This window comes from Neolamprologus multifasciatus, chromosome 17 (genome assembly GCF_963576455.1).
Source record: "Neolamprologus multifasciatus chromosome 17, fNeoMul1.2, whole genome shotgun sequence".
NCBI lineage: Eukaryota > Metazoa > Chordata > Actinopteri > Cichliformes > Cichlidae > Neolamprologus > Neolamprologus multifasciatus.
Window position 1 is genome coordinate 19886054 of NC_140455.1, and position 21167 is coordinate 19907220.

The 21167-nt window shown below is 42.0% G+C and overlaps 1 protein-coding gene across 5 annotated transcripts in view; it reads right to left on the bottom strand.

The window, feature by feature from the left end:
* Positions 1–21167, bottom strand: part of usp6nl (USP6 N-terminal like) — a 101334-nt gene that overhangs the window by 15593 nt on the left and 64574 nt on the right. For all 5 annotated transcript variants that reach the window (XM_085137382.1, XM_085137381.1, XM_085137379.1 and 2 more), the window contains 4 exons: positions 19266–19339; positions 12388–12467; positions 10565–10604; positions 8285–8365 (listed from right to left, as the gene is read on the bottom strand). In XM_085137382.1, coding sequence (XP_084993508.1) covers positions 8285–8365; positions 10565–10604; positions 12388–12467; positions 19266–19339 — 275 coding nt within the window. The remainder of the gene's footprint in view (positions 1–8284; positions 8366–10564; positions 10605–12387; positions 12468–19265; positions 19340–21167) is intronic.

A 21167-nucleotide genomic window follows, 5' to 3' on the forward strand; every position in this document is an offset into this window, starting at 1 on the left:
CAACTACAAATAATGAGCTGCACATTATTGTGGCTTCAATTTATGGATCTGTGCTGGCAGTGTTTTTCCCTCTGAAGCTAAAGAGGTCATTGCTGCAGAGTACAGCCTGCAGCAGTGACGGCCTGTGTCAAAAACTGGCGTTTCTTCTCCAAGTTGTTAAAAATGTGTCGTTTGACACGGACGCCTTAACCCAGCTGGTTATGATAACAGTAAAACAGGTCTCATCACAGAGTGACAGTTTGTATGAGATCAGCAGTTGGATTGGGATGGTGTGGGATCTGTTGTGGTGGAGAGCTGAGCATAACAGTAAAGCTGTCGATTTACTGGTCAGGCTACGTTCGCACCCTCACCTGTGGTCACGAGCTCTGAGATTCAAAGAATGTTTGGGCTCTTCCTTAGCTAGAGGGTGAGCAGCTCGGTTATTCGTGAGGGACTTGGAGTAGAGCTGCTTCCCCTTGTTGAGAATAGATTCCTTAATGTACATCAACGTTAAAGAGAATATAGTTGTGATTGCTTGCAACATTATAATATTGTGGTAATGAGTGTAAGGATACAAAATAGAAAATAGGCCTTGGATGGGAACAAAGAACTGAGGTACAGGGCAGGAGGACAATCAACCCCCACCCCCAGGACAGTAGCAAGAGTTACTGGGGGGTGAGGAGCAGACAAAGGGCAAACGGGCACTACCATAAAAGGAGATGGGGGTCAGGGTGTCAGCACCCTTGGCCACTGTACTAGTGTATTTCCATTGTGGGGGTGTTTACTGTAGGGAGGAGGAGACCAGAGGTTATAACTGTAACTGTTGTGTGGAGTTCTTTAGATCAGCCTTTAGCATAGGACTGCATAGGAATGCAGTGTGCTGATCTCCAGATGCATCTGTAAGAATAATGGGCAATAAAAGGATTGTGTAAAACATGGAAACATCTCCGCGTGATCTCTACCAGGATCAAAAGAATCGCAGAGACCGGCGTTGTCTCGACACCCTCCACATTAAAAGGATTGACGGCCTGTTCATCTGGATGTCCAGTCTAATATAAAATAATACTAAATCAGATTTGTATAGCGCCTTTCAAGAGACCCAAGGTCAAACAAAAGTCAAAGGCTTCTGTGACCAACTGGTTTTTAACTGTTCTTGAATATGTGTGTCACCGGCTGCAAATGTAGACTGAAAAATGCAGAATTTAATGCCCTCTGATGAGAATGCATTGACTGTGGCACGTACCGCACTACAGCAGCCTGGATAGCAGTGAGCTTTTCAAGACTTGATGGCCATGACGGAAACTGAGAATGATTTTTACAACACATTTGCCAAACATTTTAAATTTTAATACTGCTTTAAAGGGTGTAATATGAGGCGGGCTCTATTTTAAGGGCAGGGATAGTTCAGTAGGTAGAGTGGTCACCCCATGATCGGAAGGTTGGGAGTTCGAATCCACTCAACGGCTACCCTGATGTACCCCTGAGCAAGGTACCGTCCCTACACACTGCTCCCCGGGCGCCTGCTTAGTGGCTGCCCACTGCTTCTCTGAGTGAATGGGTCAAATGCAGAGAAAAACAAGTAATTTCCCCACGGGGATCAATAAAGTATACATTATTATTATTATTATTATTTGAAAGTACAATCAAAATGGGCCTGCCAGCACCAGTGTGTGCAAAGAAATTTTATACCTAAAAATCCTGTTGGCAGTTTGAAATATATCAAATTTAATTAGCATGGATCCACCTCAGAGGCTGTTTGCCTTCCTGATTACCGTAGTTTTCGGATCATAAGCCACTACTTTTTCCCCACACTGTGAACACTGCGGCTTATACTGACGTGTGGCTAATGCATATTTTTTTTCATGTGGCCAAGAACATTTTGCCTGGTAACAGTAGACCAATAAAATTGATAAGTAGTATATATATGGTATATATTTTTACCGGCTGTTAAGAGACGTTGTAATGTTGTTTGTGCACTGTTCTGTAAAAAAACCATAAGCAACGTAATTTGTGTGTTACTGATACGTACGTATAGTTAAAGGTAGCCGTGTTACAGGCGCTGTTTGAGGAAAAAAAGCATTTGCAGTATGTGTTTTTGTATGTTACCATAACGTTTATGTTACCATGTTTATGTTACCTTACGGATTAAATTAAACGTTAAAAATCCTCACGTGTAATATTTCTGTGTAAATATCTCATATTACAAATGAAACGCATACGGCTTAAAATCCGGTGCGGCGGATTTTGTACAAAGTACAAAATTGATTTTCTTTCTAAAATTAGAGCATGCAGCTTTTAATCAGGTGCACTCTGTAGTCCGGGAATTATGGTAATTGGCTTCACATTTAACACTGGCTCCTTGATGGAGCCTCACTTTGTCTGGACCCACACCTGAGTGACTGCTGTTGGATATTAATAAAGCAGGGCTCGCAAAATCGCTAGCCCGACGTCTCGGGGCTAGCGATTTTTCCAGTCGGGCTACCAAAATCTATCTCTGCCCTGCCCGTCGGGCTATCGTAGGAAGGAAAAATATATGTTAATGCTTTTGCATTCTTTCGGAAATGTAGCTGGGTAATTATTTCATTGGCATCGGTGAGCCACTGTCAATATGTGACATATTGAAATCGCGTTTGAATTTGCGCTTGTTTTTTGCTTTCACTTTGCAATCGCGCGAACTGTGTATAGAGAGCGACAGCACTGATTGGCGAGTGTTGATAATTTGCGCACCAATTCCTCTGACATCGTCTTATCAATCGTTAGCTTACTATGCAAGTGAAATCTCCAGCAGCAAGCTTAAACATGTGAGAGGTTGATCGCGCAGAGAATCGCTGAGCGTTATGTGAGTGCGTGTGTAAAAGCAGCAGGATATATATTTTAGTTCTGCTGAGCCAAATAAGACAGGTCAGCGTGAAGGAGTGACAGCCAAAGAAAAGCTTACCACAAAACGGAAAAGTTATGACAAATCAGACTATAAGGCAAAAAGAAAGTGCAGCTTTATGGTTTCATGTACAAAAGAATTTCTGTGGCTGCAATATGACAAGCTAAATAACCAGTGGTGCACATAAGTGGTCCGCAGGTGCGCATTCGCTGTCAAAATAAAAAACGTGCACAAGATAAGAAGTTGCAACGTGTGTTTGCGTACATAAGATTTTCTGGAGGAGGACAGACATTTGTTTAGAACTCTTAAAGATGTCGAAGAAGCAAGCTCCTTTAAGCAATTACTTTGGTTTTCCTCCACCTCCAAAGAAATGTCAGAAGGAGTCCGATCCACAAAAGAAGCGCGTATTCTCGGTAAAGTGGTTGCAGGAGGTGAGCTGGCTTCAAACAAATGATGAACCCACAGAGATGTGGTGCAGAATGTGCCGTGAAAATCCCACTCTAGCGGACAAAAACACTGCCTTTTATATGGACGCAAACGCACGTTGCAACTTCTTATCTGGTGCGCGTCTTTTATTTTGACAGCGAATGCGCACATGCGGACCACTTATGTGCACCCATGTAAATAACATAATGTTCTGCTGGGTGTGTTGTTAGTTTTCCCTCGATTTCTGAGTCGACAAGCGCCTTTGTTACTGGGACCAGTCATTTTAAGAAAGGCCCCCATTAGAACCCATGAGAAATGCAAGAAATGCATTATTGCTCAGTCTGCAATATCTTTCCCAGAACAAACACCAATTGCAAATAACATACTAAAAATAAACCTGAAAATCTGTTTAAAACAGCGTACTATGTTGCAAAGAGTGAACTACCACTGGCACAATTTAGCAGTCTTTGCAAACTTCAAAAAGCAAATGGCCTAGATCTTGGTTCCACTTGCCTCTTACTAGGGATGCACCAATACCACTTTTTTGAAAATGAGTACGAGTATGAGTACTTGCATTTCAGTACTTGCCGATACTGATACAGAGTATCGAGGTGACCAAGCAGTTACTGTGAAGTACTGGACTGGGGCACAGCTATAGTCTTAGAAGCCAAGATTTCAGAACTGTACAAGCTTTCATTTGCTGCGGTATAATTACTATAATGCTAAACACAATAACCGTAAGGAGGATTGGTCTTATGTGGTTGGTGGGGGTGGCTCAAGGGGAGCTTATGACTGTCTTACATCTGCTGTCATACTTTAAAACTGCGGGCTAAATGTTCTCACAGCAGTTGGCAAGTATGGAAATAAAATAAGAGGTATATTGAGCGTGACCCGTTTCCTCGCCGAGCTGACGGCACGCTGCTGACTGACAAAGGCAAAAGAAATATCCCTGAAGCTGAGATGAAGAAAGAAAGGGTGGAAGAGGGAAGCGGAGGAGGCGATGTTGAGTGATGTGATGGATCGAGCTAAATGTTCTCTCTGCGTCCTTGGCTGTAACTCGACTTGAAAATGGCTTTGAAATAAAAGGGAGGCAAAACCAAAAAAGAAGCAGAGGAGAGTAAAAAAAGGAGCCTAAGAGCGCTCTTAGTGCCAGCAGTGAGTGCATTTCAAAGGCCCAACACACCTCAGTAATCCCTGCTGAATTCATGCATACAAATGAAGCACTACGGGGAACACCACAAAACAACCTGGACCTTAGAAGGCACCAATGAAGACAGCCATAGCTGATACCTGCCCCCCTCTAGCTGTCCTGCAGAGACATTCAGCTCCTCTGTATCAGCCGGACTGCAGCAGAGGGCAGACGTGGACTTACATTAGCTCTGGAAGATAAATGCTGGAATGCGGCTCAGATATTTAAGGGTGGATTTGATGTGTGTTACTTTATTGCCTCTGTCAGTGCGCCCCAGGGTGGCTGTGGCTACAATGTAGCTTGCCATCACCAGTGTGTGAATGTGTGTGTGAATGGGTGGATGACTGGATATGTAAAGCGCTTTGGGGTCCTTAGGGACTAGTAAAGCGCTATATAAATACAGGCCATTTACCATTTATCATTCCTGGTCATTTTGAAGCTGCACAGAAGACTGTTTTTATATTTAAAGATGAAATGACCGAGGGCAGTAAAGCAGCCTGTTGGTTTCTAATGTGGAAAACTCTGGACGTTGCTGTATTAAAGAAGACATATAGTGGGGCAAAAAAGTATTTAGTCAGCCACCGATTGTGCAAGTTCCCCCACTTAAAATGATGACAGAGGTCAGTAATTTGCACCAGAGGTACACTTCAACTGTGAGAGACAGAATGTGAAAAAAAAATCCATGAATTCACATGGTAGGATTTGTAAAGAATTTATTCGTAAATCAGGGTGGAAAATAAGTATTTGGTCAATAACAAAAATACAACTCAATACTTTGTAACATAACTTTTGTTGGCAATAACAGAGGTCAAACGTTTACTATAGGTCTTTACCAGGTTTGCACACACAGTAGCTGGTATTTTGGCCCATTCCTCCATGCAGATCTTCTCAAGAGCAGTGATGTTTTGGGGCTGTCACCGAGCAACACGGACTTTCAACTCCCGCCACAGATTTTCTATGGGGTTGAGGTCTGGAGACTGGCTAGGCCACTCCAGGACTTTCAAATGCTTCTTACGGAGCCACTCCTTTGTTGCCCGGGCGGTGTGTTTTGGATCATTGTCATGTTGGAAGACCCAGCCTCGTTTCATCTTCAAAGTTCTCACTGATGGAAGGAGGTTTTGGCTCAAAATCTCACGATACTTGGCCCCATTCATTCTGTCCTTAACACGGATCAGTCGTCCTGTCCCCTTGGCAGAAAAACAGCCCCATAGCATGATGTTTCCACCCCCATGCTTCACAGTAGGTATGGTGTTCTTGGGATGCAACTCAGTATTCTTCTTCCTCCAAACACGACGAGTTGAGTTTATACCAAAAAGTTCTACTTTGGTTTCATCTGACCACATGACATTCTCCCAATCCTCTGCTGTATCATCCATGTGCTCTCTGGCAAACTTCAGACGGGCCTGGACATGCACTGGCTTCAGCAGCGGAACGCGTCTGGCACTGCGGGATTTGATTCCCTGCCGTTGTAGTGTGTTACTGATGGTGACCTTTGTTACTTTGGTCCCAGCTCTCTGCAGGTCATTCACCAGGTCCCCCCGTGTGGTTCTGGGATCTTTGCTCACCGTTCTCATGATCATTTTGACCCCACGGGATGAGATCTTGCGTGGAGCCCCAGATCGAGGGAGATTATCAGTGGTCTTGTATGTCTTCCATTTTCTGATGATTGCTCCCATAGTTGATTTTTTCACACCAAGCTGCTTGCCTATTGTAGATTCACTCTTCCCAGTCTGGTGCAGGTCTACAATTCTTTTCCTGGTGTCCTTCGAAAGCTCTTTGGTCTTGGCCATGGCGGAGTTTGGAGTCTGACTGGTTGAGGCTGTGGACAGGTGTCTTTTATACAGATGATGAGGTCAAACAGGTGCCATTCATACAGGTAACGAGTGGGGGACAGAAAAGCTTCTTACAGAAGACGTTACAGGTCTGTGAGAGCCAGGGATTTTCCTTGTTTGAGGTGACCAAATACTTATTTTCCACCCTGATTTACGAATAAATTCTTTACAAATCCTACCATGTGAATTCATGGATTTTTTTTTCACATTCTGTCTCTCACAGTTGAAGTGTACCTCTGGTGCAAATTACTGACCTCTGTCATCATTTTAAGTGGGGGAACTTGCACAATCGGTGGCTGACTAAATACTTTTTTGCCCCACTGTATTATGTTTACTTTTATTTTCTACAAATATACAGTTACAATGGTGAATGTTTATGTTAAATAAAGCAATTTTTGTCATTCTGATCAGAAAGCTCACAAAAACCTTTTACACCGACCATAAATTATCTAAAAAGAATGCAGATTTTCAGAAGGAGGTTTTACTGAGTTCCTCTCACCATATGTTGGCCAAAAAGTTCTCTTAGAAATATTAAAAGAACAAACCTGACTTTTATTAGAACGGGGCTCAAGATCTTTCTGGGAAAGTCCAGACCCTAAACAGTCTAACACATGGACGCAGCCACTCTCGTTGGCTTCAGACGTCTGTAGTGCAACACAAAGACAAATTCCCAGTGCACAAACCTGTGAATGGTCCTCATCTACTCAGAGAAGTTTGGACTCTTCAACTGTAAACCCCTGAAACTACTCGGTTACAGCCAACAATAAAGTTCAGGTCAGTTTGAAACCAAAGCTGATGCTTGCCATTTGGACAAGTCGAAGATGAAATCGCAAAGTAAGAGTTTAGAAGGAGACTTCTTTGGTAGGATCTGCAAACAGCTGCACTGGAAGCCGTCTGAACTAGCGATGTTCCCGACTAGTCTAAAACGAAGACACAGACAATCTGTCTAAACAAAGGCATTCTTCAATAAGAGCACAACTCGCCCCAAAGGGCTTTATTAACAATACGGTGAAATCAGCCTGCATTTATGACAACATGGTGATATCTGACCTTTGACCTTGAAGAATTACATACTAAAATGCTGTATTTTACAATCTTTAACCATATCATTGGAGCCGAACTGGCTGAAAACTTTGGCTTCTATAGGCTGTAAAAACTTGAGATTTCTAGATTTTCACATTTGGTCTGACTTTGAACTTGATGTTGATCCGATTTTCACCAAAATTAAATCAGCCCAAGCTTTTCTTGCTACCATGACACAAATTTAAAAAGGATATCTTGAAAACTGACTAAAATGCCAACAAACAGACCCTATTACATACTCCCGCCCTGTTTAAATGCTGCTTAACTGTGCAGCCCCTCACATTAAGTGTTTTATTATTCTCAAGAACAATTGGGGATCCATTAAAATGTAAAATGGTCAGACGAACAATAGTGATGACCGATCGTCTACTAGACGAGCCGTACACGTCCCTAGTTTTGATGTGCAGAAGAAGATGAGTTTAACTGACAGAAAAATTTAAATCAGGATTTCATTTTATTTATTTACTCGTTCATATTTTTTTAAATGGAACAGTTGCCAGAACTTTTTGATCATGTCACGTATGACTGATTTAACTTTGCAGGTTTTAAATCCAGCCTCAGATGCTTCAATAGAAGCCTTCAGCCCATCGACTGCAGCTCAGTGTTTGTACAGCTGTAGCAGAGGGCGAGTGCCTGCCAATCATCTCTTGCGACACCGTCTAGCGGCTGGCGAATCGACCGCCCCCACGGACACGCACTACTATTAAAGCAGCTATTAATAGCAAAGTAACAATCTCAGAAGCCACATTGTGCTCACGTTCTACACATGTCAAGCTAGAACTGCATCAATTAAGGCCAATTTATGGTCTTTGCATCTGTGTGCAGGCCAGCTGTGGACAGCAGGGTGCCACGCGCTCCTGCTCATAATGAAATCAGTGCTGTCAAAAGGACAATCACCTTCTCACTGTTCTTGTATTTATCCCAGTTTTTCAGCATCTTCAGCCATTTGGTGGTCCTCTCCACCTCCGTGTGTTTTTGCTGCAGAAACAAGAATGAAAACATTAATAAGTTCCCCCTGCAGCTGTACTCGGGTCCACTGGGAACCACAGCGAGAAGAGAACAACATGCAGGTCATTATTTTGTACGTTCAAAGGCGTTTGGAGCTGTTCAGATGCTCTAATTAAAGCCTTCTGCAGATGCCGGTTTGTCTTGTCAACTTTTGCACATTTCATGAACACAAGCATTCGTGAAAGAACCAGTTTTTACATCAAAACAAAGCATATTTATTATTTAAAATCAGAATTTCTATCCCAAATAAGTCACTTGTTTGTTTAAGTGTTTTATTCATTTCATTTTGATAAATTTGTTTTTCTCCAGTATGGCATTTTGAAATTAAAAACTTAAAAACTACATTTTTCCCTGTAGTTGCATAGAAAATTGCTTTCTATTTGACTGTACATCCAACACCTCAGAGTATCCTTATGTAACAAAGAACATGAGGATACTCTGAGGTGTTGGACGTGACTAGAAAGAGTTTCTATTTTTAGGCAAACACTAAAGGAACAAATATACAGTTTATACGATATACTGAAACAGCTGACAGGGACTACATGTTAACTGCGTCTGGTGTGAGCAGAGGAACTGATTTTAAAGAATAAAAAAACCCAAGGCTGGTACACTCCTTTGTTTTCTTGAACAACACTGAGGATGAAGGATGAAGATTATTGCTCTGGTGTAGTGGTGTGCTGAGTGGGAATTTTTCAGAGACTGAGGAATCTGTTTGGAAGCTGGCTTTGTTTTAATTGTTGGTTAAATTGTGGATGGATGGAGTTTCCTTCCCATTGAACCTGCAGACAGTTGACATGCTAACGTAAAAAGCTGAGCATGTGGCCCCTGTAGTGAGGGGCTCTGGTTTTTTCCTGCCATGGGTTGGATCCTCTCACCTCAGCCTATTAACATTTCCAGGTTGTTAATTAATGAAGTTCTACCAAAGCTGCTGGCATTGTTAAAAGAAAAGCTGCCCAATGGCATTACCAACACAGTTTTTATCTCTCTAAACTCGTCATTTTGTTGTACTTCATGCCAAACCAAATCTTCTCTAGTGGGATGCAAACCAGAGTCTACTGGCAGTCAAACCAAAAAGTTCCCCTCCAAATTCCCCTCCTAACGCAGACTGTACGTTTCTAAATTCGGCATATTCCTGGAAATTAATTTACCCCTCATTTAAATGTTAGGAAAAAATCTAATGTCTAAAAGGCAGAAAAATTGAGTCTAGTCTAATGGCAATACAAATAATGTGTGTTTAGGAGCTGTAGGAAACCACTGATCACGATCTTGGGATTTGAAACTATGGTTAAATGGTTAACTCTGGTTAAATGAATGATGCAGACGGGCAGCTGTAGGTCTTGCAGGCTTGCGTCCACACGCCTGTGCAGAACGCAGTTACGCATCGTTCTGCTCAAGTGCTTTTACAGCAGTTCGCTCTGACGCAGCAGATGAATGCATGAACCATGCAGCTTGCATTCTGCCTCACTTGTTAACCGAGAGAGGAAGGCCCGGCCGTCTGTCGGGGTCACATCCAAACATCTTTGAACCAACAGGTAACTGTTCATCTGCACTAAGATACAAATAATACGTCGAGTCACTGCGCTAATCTGGGACTCTTGTCTCTTGGGTATCTGCAGGTAGCATTTCATGAATTACACAACACTGTTTGTAATCTTTGAGCAGGGGTGTGAAACACAAGGCCCAGGGACCCATGTCAACCAGATGAACACCAACTGGGAGATTCTGGTTGATCAAGCAGCTTTCTCTACACCCAACACCAACTGAGGGAATATCTTTTGGGAGAATAATGTTCATCTGTCAGGTCGAATTCAACAGACTTTGAGATCATTGCCAAGGTGGCCCAGCACTTTACTAACCCATGTGTAGGCTTCCCATTTCTATTAGGATCGACTCAGATCTTTCTTCTTTTTTTTTACCTCTGGGACAGTCACGCAATACTAAACAAGAACTACAACAAAGGGTTTCCTGTGTCCCGTGCTTCAGTCTCAAACCAAACCGGTCTATCTTATTACATTCTCAGGGTTTTCCTAATGCAGGAGAAGTGAAAGCAAGAATGTGAAATGTAATTTTCTGATTTGCGTAGCTGAGAAGGAGCTTTTTTATTATAAAAATGCCCCAAAGCTGCACAGATGGATTTGTTTAAAAACAACGAGAAGCAACTCCTCTCACCTTTTCCTCCACCGAGTCGTAGGATGGAAGTTCAGTCTCACTAAAGAAAGGAGAGGAAAGCAGAAGAAATTAATAAGGAAAACAGCTGGAGGAATGAGATCTTAAGTCTCTTAACCTCTAAGTTTTTAGTTATGAATCACAGTTGATATATTTTTCTTCCAGAAAATACTTTTTTTTTAAAGAGTTCCTCTCACTCCCTGACTGTTATCAGTAGGAGGGAACATCACATATGTCAGAGGTCACACAAACAGGAAATAACAGATTGGACATTCCTTAATCTTGTGTCTGTTTATCAGAAGTTAGTCACTGGAGAATAATCTGGTTTCAGCTCCTGTTGAAACCACTCTTACCATGCCTCGACCCCTTGGTCACTTCTGCTCAGACTCTGGTTTTGAGTTATACAGGAGCTTCCAGTTCAGCCGTATATCTGCTTTACTTTGTGAGGAAAGGATGACACCTCGCCCATCGTTGCCTCAATTTGGTTTACATTGTAAGGTAATGACCCGACAATAATACAGAAAAATCCCCAACAATCACACAATCCCGTATGAGTGAGCAGTTGGCGACAGTGGGAAGAAAAATATATGCATGAACCAATATCTACTAAAACCTTTACTTTTAAACCAGCGTTAACCCAGTATTAACCAGGACAACTATTTATCATTTCTACATGTACAGACTAATAGCCCTGTATGGTGGCTTCCATTCTAAACATGTCTTTTAGAGATCTAACCAATGCAGAACAGTTAGTGGCTGAAAATGTTACAGCTACCGACTGTTAAAGACAAGCTACATAAGATTAAATCTAATGCTATGCTTCTCTAGCTAGTTTACCAGATGCAATTTCCTTGCTGTCTCGACCAGTGGCCAACTATTTTGGTTCTTTCATCAAATATTATCTAACCTTTGAAATCATTTTTAAAAAAATCCACCACATTTGCTGTATTGTTTATAGAAAAGGCAGTCCACTAAATCACAACCCATAGGTTGTGTAAACAGTTCATTACCGCCCATAGTAACATTTTATTATGACACGGTTCATAGTAGTTATGAACAGAGCAAACTATGAGGTGAGATGAGAAGTCTGACAGGTCAAGGTAGATGCATATGCTGACAAATCACAGACTTCCTGCTTTAATGGAATAGTTAGCTTATTTTTTTAAAACCATGACTACATAACATCTACACATACAGTTCGTGCTTCAGATTGACTCTGAACATGACACCAGCATTTATACTTTACTGAAGTAACCCAACTTTTGGAAAAAGAGCCTTGGGAGAGATGGGACTTCACATCTAGTCTTGTTCTGGTGGTTCTGCCCACACAGATTCTCTAACCTTAAAACTACTCAGAGGTCACGCTGTTTTCTCCAGCGCCAACTGTCTGTCCAATTCAAAACACCCTCCATGGGCTTCGTTTTCTCCTGCCCAGTCAGTGACCTTGACCTCAGCATACTCCTGTCCCGGTTTTAACCAATCGTATAACCCCGAAGTTTCTTTACTCCAGCACCCTCCTCCTCCTATCTCACGTTGGATCGTACCATCTATCCTCACACTGATGCTCTGTGATTGTGGCCAACCAAGCTGTTTCCTGCCTGCATGTGCCAGCCTATATATAAAACACTCTAGCACAGTGGTGTTTAAGAGCCTCACAGCCTCTGACCAGCCCGGCTCAAGCCACAGAAACACTCATCTCTCAGCAACACCCGTCTGGACAGCTGCTGCTCGCTTTCTTTCTCCCTTCAGCGTGGTAGACTGGGCTTTGAAGTTTACTAATGTAGTTATTAGGCCTGATTATAGGCTGTATGTGTGCGAGAGCTTACTGGACGAAGCCAAAGCGGTCGACAACTTTGTACAGACGGAAGTTACTGTCCTCCCAGGGGTCCACGGGGGCGTCTTTTCCCTGGAACAAAGAAGAGAGAAAGGGGAAAAAAAAATTCAGATTGGTGAATTTCTGCCTTTCTAAATTGGCCGTCAAAAATCAAGATGACCTTTGACCTTCTGAGGATGCCCCGTTTCTGAGGATTTTGTGATTCTTTATAGAAAAAACAATAAATCAGTTAATCTGCAAAGTAACTGGTATCCTAGTTTGTTTGACTGATGCCTGCTGTTCAGTGAAATAAACTGAACACTGGCTTCTGATGGAGCTCCAAATTACATGCCACCCACGTTCTTCAGGGGGAGAGGATAGTGTTTTGATTGGCTGCTAGATTACATGTGGGGGCTTCGACTCTGGCGCCCTTGAGAAAGTGCGTCGGTGTGAGTGTGTGTTTGTGTGTGACCAGCGATTAACAGGTGTGAAATGAACAGCCAGACGTCCACCTGCGTCACCATCTGACTCAAGGCGTCCTAAAAACCACTCGACCGTCAGTGAAATAGGAAACCCAGAGGCAGAGTGTGTGAGGAAGTGTTATAAAGAGAATATCAGAGAGACAATGTGTGAGAAAAATGAGTGATGGAAGCACAAAAAGGTCAGAAAATAAAGGTACAAATGTCTGAAATGTTGGATATTTCGTTGATTTGAGGCGGGATGAAGCGGCACACAAGCTTCCTTCTTCCAAACCATCTCTTTGAAACTGTTAAAGCTGTTTTACACTCACAGTGAGATAAAGGATTGGCTCAACCAAATACATCATTCACCTCAGCTTAGCAAATCTTAGCGATGACCTCAAATCCAGGAGAACTACGACCATAAATACTAAACAGTACACTAGTCCCCGCTGATGCTGAGAAAACTTTCTTCTAAGTTTGCTTCAACTTCATGTATGTATGAAGGACCAACGTTTTTTTTCTGATTTCACTACATACATTCTAGTTCTGATCCGGCTTTTACTCAATCATACACACCAATCAGGGATAACATTATGACCACCTGCCTAATATTAACCCATTGAGGCATGGACTCTCCAAAGACCCCTGAAGGTGTGGCGTGGGATCTGACAGCACATCCCACAGATGCTCAACTGGATTGAGAACTGGGCAGTCTGGAGGCAAAGTCAAAACTTTAAACTCATTGTTGTGCTCCTCGAACCACTCCTGCTGAAAGAGGTCACAGCCATCAGGGAGTACCGGTCCATGAAACGGTGTACATGCTCTGCAAAAGTGCTCAGGTTGGTTGTATGTGTCAAAGTAACATCCACATTGTGGGAAACCTGCTTCTAACAGCAACTTTGAGGACTAAGTTTAGTTCCTTACAAATATATCCCACCCACTAACAGGTGCCTCAATGAAGGGATACTCAGTGATAGTCACTTCACCTGTCACTGATCATAATGTTAAGACCAATAAACCAAGAAGGATTAAAGGAGGAGGAGCTAAAACAAGAGAATCAAGAGAAAAGAATCTCCAGCATAAGATAAACAAGAATTATTTTGGACTGTGAATCATGCAAAGCTTCTCTACTAGAGTCCAACAAGAAAGGAGTGCTTTTATGGGAAATATCTACCATACAAACTTAAACACCTGACTTTAGTCAGACATTTCAGCCTAAAGTGATTTTCTTTTGAAGAGCTGAGTGAAAAGTAGAGCTCTTTCTGTGCCTCTGTGCTGTTCAGCAAGCAAGCGCCCAGCAATGTGAAAGACAAAAAAAGTAATAAACATTATGTTTGCTTCCAGCTTCATTTTACCGAGTCTACATGTTAAACATGTGTGTTGTTAAAAATCTAGAGGCCAAAACGTATTTCAGAAGGGGAGTATGCAAAACAATTTTTTGAGCTGTCAGCTGCTCAAACGACAGGAAAACAGGAATCAGCAAAGTTGGTTTATTATTTTAACCAAATTGGCCTTTTGGCTCTACAAACTATTTTCAATAAAATGCAATGTATGTATAAATTTATATATATATATATATATATATATATATATATATATTAGGGGTGCGACAATACACAAAATTCACGGTTCGGTTCGATACTTTGGTGTCACGGTTCGATATTTTTTCAATACGAAAAAATGTTCATGCCTTTTTAATTTGTCATTTATTAAAACTATAAATATATATTTTAACTCAAAGGTACAGTTTTTAAATTTAATGTTGCTGAAACAACAAAAGAATAAAAAATAAATAAATCTATCTGATTGAGAAATCCCTCATCTTTGGAAAAGAGAGTTTATTACAGAGAAATGGCTCTTTCCAAAACAAAAGCTATACTATAAGCTTCTTCTGGGCTATATTCTCAGCAGCATATTAAACATATCAGGTCCCCATAAGGAGAATCATGTGCTAACAGCTGTCTAAATGACTCGGGTAAAGTTAAACTCACGTTAAAGAAGTCCAGACGCTTTTCTTTGCAAGCTCCTTTGACTACAACGACCTGGATGACTGAGAACCTTCACAGACGGGTAAAGGTTGTAGCATGTGTGCTTGTTGTTTTTGTCTGCTTCCACTTGTCTATGCATTAAGATGATGTCGGGGTAAATGTGCAGTCATATTCATTTTGTTCCCACTAGTGCTGTCAGCCTTAATCTGAAATGACGTTAATGCCATAACACGGCAAATCTCCGTTAACGAGCAACCGCAGATCGCCCGTGCTTGGGGCTGGATGGCGTTAACACGTTAACGAGCTAACTGCGCTAACGCAGTAGTTCCCACCCATGTAATTGAGCATTGCGTGGCACATCCGACATACAGTTTTACTTTTGTCCATAACGTGCTTACCTTCAGGGTCATACTTCACATGAAGACCAAATAGTTCCAAAGGCCAGATCTGAATGAGGGTGGGGGAGGTTCAATTTCAAAGAGCTTAGTTTCTGTCTTGCTAGCTTGCGCTGCACTCAGTGGATCTGCGCTTGACAGTGCAGCCTAGGCGGAGTAGTCTAACACAGATCCACTGAGCTCTCAACAGAGACAGCATCGTCAGAAGAGAAGTTGATAAAATAAATTAAAAATTTTGTATTGTTCATACATATGTGTACCGAACCGAAAGCACTGTATCGAACGGTTCAATATCTATATGAGTATCGTTGCACCCCTAATATATATATATATTTATATATATATTGTTATGAATAAAGCATTTTTCTGCTGCAAAATAAGGTTAAAGAACCATTTCACCGCCAGCTTACACTTCTGCTGCCTGTGTGCAAATTACAGGACATGTACCTCTGCTGTTTGTCAGTACAACAGTCTACGTTTACTGACTAAGCTTCTGATTGTCACAGAACTCTATAGACCTCTATTGTCATGCCCCTCTCTCTTATGTCTCTGCTGCTAAAGCCTTTTGGAGGTTGCCAAATGCTTTGTGAAGCCCTGAGAAGGCTGTGAGTGGTTAACAGGTCGGCCTGACATCCAGATGTCGAGGTGAAATATTTCAAAAATTATCTCCTCCCTCTGCTCCCACCCAGTTTTTGCACCGCTCCCTCAGCACAAACAGAAACTTAACCTTGAAATAGATAAGTCAAACATTGAGGAGCGCCTCAGGGGAATCAGAAGATCTCTGTGTGTCGTTCTCCCCCCTCGCTCTGCGAGTATCCACAGAGTCACAAACTCTACATCATCATCATTTCGGTGTCAGTTTCAGGGTGAAATTAAATAAAGCTCGTCATTTCACCTCTGACCGTTCAGCTGCCTGTTCTGAGGTGTATTTCACACCTTTGCCGTCTCATTTATATCTCCTTGTGAGAACTTGACTTACTTTCTCAAACTGTTTGAATAAAATTCATGCTCCAGAGAACACAACTGTTAAATTAAAAATCTACACAGATAAATCTATATATTTACGGAAAAAATAAATACATTTTAAGACATTTTATTAGCGTTTGGCTGATTGGATTTTTGGGCACTGATTTCATAAATATCAAACCAGGGAAGGACTTTAACGCCAATTATCCATCCATCCACCCTCTCCCCAGTGTGCCCTGCAGCATCCTCCCAATGGGACATGCCCAAAACACCTCAGCTGGCTCTTCTCGAGACCAACCCAGCTCTGAGTCCCTTCCAAATCGGAGCCCCTCGCCCACAATCTTGTTCTTGGCTAACACCCAAAATTATTAGTGAAGCTTGAGGGTCACACAGATTTTTCTTGAACAAAACTGAAATGTGGTGAGTGAAGAAAACTTATGAGAGACCTGGAAAAAAACTGAGTTTTGCAGCCACCCAACATAAAAAATAGGCTCCATACTTCTGCAATCAGCAGCAGCAGTCAGGCCTGAGCGGATGTGTCATTTGGAAACAAAACCAGTCACTTCTGCACATTCCACAAAGACAAAAGTCATATTTAATAACCACAAATGTACACCGGGTGACGTGAGACGACGAGCGTTTGTGGCCAGCGCGATAACAGACTCTATTAAACTCCTCCCATCCCCAACAGTGACAATGACACTGATTTAGCTCCGATTGTGCCTCATTCTGCCTCACACACACACACACACACGCGCACATGCACACACACACACCTCCATCATCTCCGCTCTCCATGGTCTCTTCACTCTTAATGAGGCAGCCTTATTATGCAGCCTGCTGGACTAAATTAAAAAGGCTAATTTACAAACCGAGCATGGTGGGCTGGTCCAACTGATAGCGCCGTGCTTGGTAGCAGAGGCGTCACTCAGGACGGGAGCGCATACATACAGTCCAACCACAAGAGAACTGAGGATTTTGAGCAAAAGCAACATTTCTTCAGCGATATTTAACATGCTTCATACTGATTCATAAAAGTCTGACATGTTTCTGGACATTGTTAGATAATATGCTGCAGCGCATGTTTTTTTTTAAGTCTCTGTGAAAAAACAAGCAGCATGGTGACATATCGGAGCTTTCAGTGGGTTTTTTTATGAGGGGAAAGGACAGAGAACCCACTGACAGGTGACGTGATTTAGGTGATGTACCTGTCAGAAGTGTTGGATATAACAGGCAGGAAGTGAACAGTCTGTTCCTTAACTTCATGTGTTGGAAGCTGAGGGTGACTGAGTGACTTTGACATGATTCAAATTGTGATGCTTAGGTTTAGACTCGACCCATGCAGCTCTAAACGAGCAAACGAGTCTTCATAAAGACATAACACTGTTAAAAAGCTTTCAGAAATCCCTCCTTCTTCCTATTTTGTTAGAAAAATGGGAAATTAGTGCATTGATTTATTCAAATGTGTGTAAACACACATGGAGACACAACACACTGATGACTGATATGTTCCAGGTTTGCTCTTCCTGCATTGGCAGCGTGTTTGGAGTCATGGTCATGTTGAAAAATGAGGCCATTCCCAATCATACGATCATTTGTAATCCACTTGTCCTGTTTCTGAAATTCTTTAAGGACACACTGCACACCATACACAGACATGTCAGGTTTTCAGCTAATAATTCTTTGGGAACTACTTTATTCCCAAAGAACTTTGTTATTCCTGTGTTTAATCCAGTCTTTGGCATGTTTTATAGCCTAAATTTAAGGTTTGGGAAGAAATTATGTGTTTTGGTGACAGGTTGCTAGTAGCAAAGTGCCTAAAGACACAATTTAAAATAGTTTTTTTGCAAAGTTTGTCATGAACAGACAGAACACTGGTTCATCCCTTTAGTTAGATGCCTTTTTAATGCTTGAATGATTCACAGGTCAGTGTTTAGTTGATTAAACAAAAAAGAACTGGAGTGAAAATGAGTGAAAAAGCAGCCAATGTCCAAAGAAAAACTTTGCTCAAGACCGCTTTGAAAACTAACTACTAAAAAGTCTTACTACTTGGATGCAACATATAAAGAAAATGAGGGTTTTGCACAGCACCGTATGCTGTCAAACTCTTCAGTTTCAAGAGCCCCATTCGGCCTGGTTTGCTCTGTAGTGGGCTGGACAAGAAATCAAAGTAAGTACTTTTTCCAGCAGTGCCTAATTTTCCATATTCACCCTTCAGTCACTGCACATTAAAATGTATGGATCACAACAGATCAAGATACCAGCAACTTTATGATCCAAACTAGAAAAAGAAAAAAACTGGAAAAAGTGCACATCTGCAGACATTTTCACTCCTGTGTAGTGATGCTGGCATCCCTGCGGTGGGTTTCTGTGCACTTTATTTAACAAATTAGATTTATTTACTAAATTTAATTCAATTTTCCCACTTTGCGAAGCTACCCAGTAGACCACACGGGATTCATTGGTGGATCTCGTGGTTGACGCCCCTGATTCGAGTGCTTTGGGATGAAGGAACTGCCACCTCTGGATCCCAGTCAATAAAATCATTCCATGCCCATGACATCACATTAACCCACTCAATTAGTCTAATGAGTAACCACTCGAATCCGCTTCCTCCCTTTTCTATTAAACCTTCAGGCCTGCAGGAGGGATTTTTGTCGTTCTCTGCCCCTCTAACACAGATAACGCACGGCCCACTGAACACACACACTGGAAAGACAACGGTGGCTTTTAGATGTATAATTTGCATGTTAATTTTCACTGAGAATGCTGCATCTGAAATGTGGCTCTTGCGCAGTAATCACAGCCTTTCGAAATTTATGAAAATGATTAAATCACACGGCGGCACATTCTGCACACGGCACGCTGTTATTATTGTGTTTCACGGGCAATAAGGCAGTGATTTATGGAGGGATTTCACCACAGCGTTATGAAGTTTGGTGGAGTCTCAGCATGACTGAGTGGCTGGAATTTGGCTTCGGATGACCACAGGAGGGAGAAAAAAAGTAATTGCTGTAGGTTTTACGCTTCACCAAAGCTTCTGTGTGCTTTCACACTGACTGAAGGAAGCGTTTGCCGTACCTTGTCATATTTGGCGACTATCTCAGCCCGCTCTTGGTCAAGTTTCACCGCTGCATCCTGCTCGGTATCAGACGCTGGAGAGACAACAAAAGAGGGGAGGGGAGGAGAGAGGAGAGAAGATGATTGGGCGTTGAGCATAAGCAAGTTCAGCAACAGCAACTTAGAATAAAGGTTTGCTGAATATTAATATATACACTGCTATTATTTTAGGATAAATTCACCAAAAGAAAAAAAAGCCACATTAAAAGAGATCAGGTTATATTTTGCACTTCATTTAAATACATTTGCAATCCCGGTTTTCAAAAGATGTTTCTGAACCACTTTTGTTTAAATTGTGTTGTTTAGTGTATATTAGATGTCCTGTTTTTCTTCATAGAGCCACTTGATGGTATTATACTCAGTTTTTATAGTACTTCATTTAGATTTTTGCTTATTTTGAGTCATTTTTGCCTTATGAAGCAATGCTGTTTTATTATATTCTGTACTAATGAGCTATTTTGCTTTATGTAACCCTCAACCAGAACCCCTGACCCAGCCATTTTTACTAACCCAACCTAACAGTATCTAGCAGCTCTTTAAACTCCCCTCTCCCTGCTTCCCCTCTGGGGGTGATGGAGGTTGATGAGGGTGGTTTTTTGATCCCTGTGATCTCTTTTCCCTGTCTCTTTACTTTAGTGGTGTAACACATGATGCAGGGAACAGTTTGAAGTAGAGGGCCTCTACTTCAAACCGATTTGGTTGAAGGACTGTTTTGGGAGGACACTCGAGATAAACTTATCCTAACCCTCGACAATCAGAATATGTGATTTTTGCTACACTACATTTTATTCAGGAGTTCCTTGAAAACCATGGCAGTAATGGGCCTCCTGTAAGTTTTCTTAGGTGTTGTAACTGTCACTGCTGTTAGCTAAACTCAGCCCTGGGGCGCACACACATCCGATTATCCTGTCATCACAGACGTGCTGTGTGTTATTCCGGTTCCCTCGGAGTGTGCCAAGAGCTGACGTGGAGAACGCACACACCCTTTTCAACACACACTCTTCAAACCAGTCAGAAGGAAACGCTTCAGTGCGGCACGTCCAGCGTGTCAGTCTGACCTCAGGCGGTGTGTGTGTGTGTGTGTGTGTGTGTGTGTGTGGCTGCTTTAAACTGACAGCTGCCGTGGCGAGGACGTCACCGCGCCACAGAAAGGTTTCCAGTGTTTTCCCAGCCTACGCGTCACATTGTGTGAGTGTTAAATGTGTTTATCCTCTCACACACACACCTCACTATTCTGTGATTGTAAATCTGCATTTCCAACAGCAGTTTACACACATACTTCCTGATTTTGCTGCGAGAGACAACCAAACACTGGATGTGTGCTAACAAAACTCTAAATTGGAGTCACATTGTGTTTATGTTGAATCTGGTGTGCAGCATGTAGTAATGGAAGCCTTGTAGTGAGCAATACCTGGAAGTGGCAAGGGGAAGTAGCAGGCATGGGCCCTCTGAATTTAGCATAAAATGACCACCTAGGAGGACAAAATGCTTACAAGGTACATCCTGAAGCCTATTGAACATCTACGCTACACTGTCCCAGCTCTCAAGATCAAGATAACCTTAGAGATCCAAAGATGGATGTTAGATGGGTGAAAAATAACAAGCAATGAAATCATTTTAGAAGGTTTTTAAAGCTCTTTTCTGAACTCACCTGAACTCTGGAAAAAACCCAGAATCTACTCGAATGGTCGTCAAACTACATTTTTATACCTATACTGAAGTGCCAAGGGTGCACAGGAGGTCATCAAATGTCGTCTTTATGGAGAAAAGAGTTTAATAAACCTTTGGATGGTAAACCGTAAAATCACCCCAAGGCCTGAAAAGCCTTCAGTGTGTTCACTGCTAACTCCACGACGCTAAATA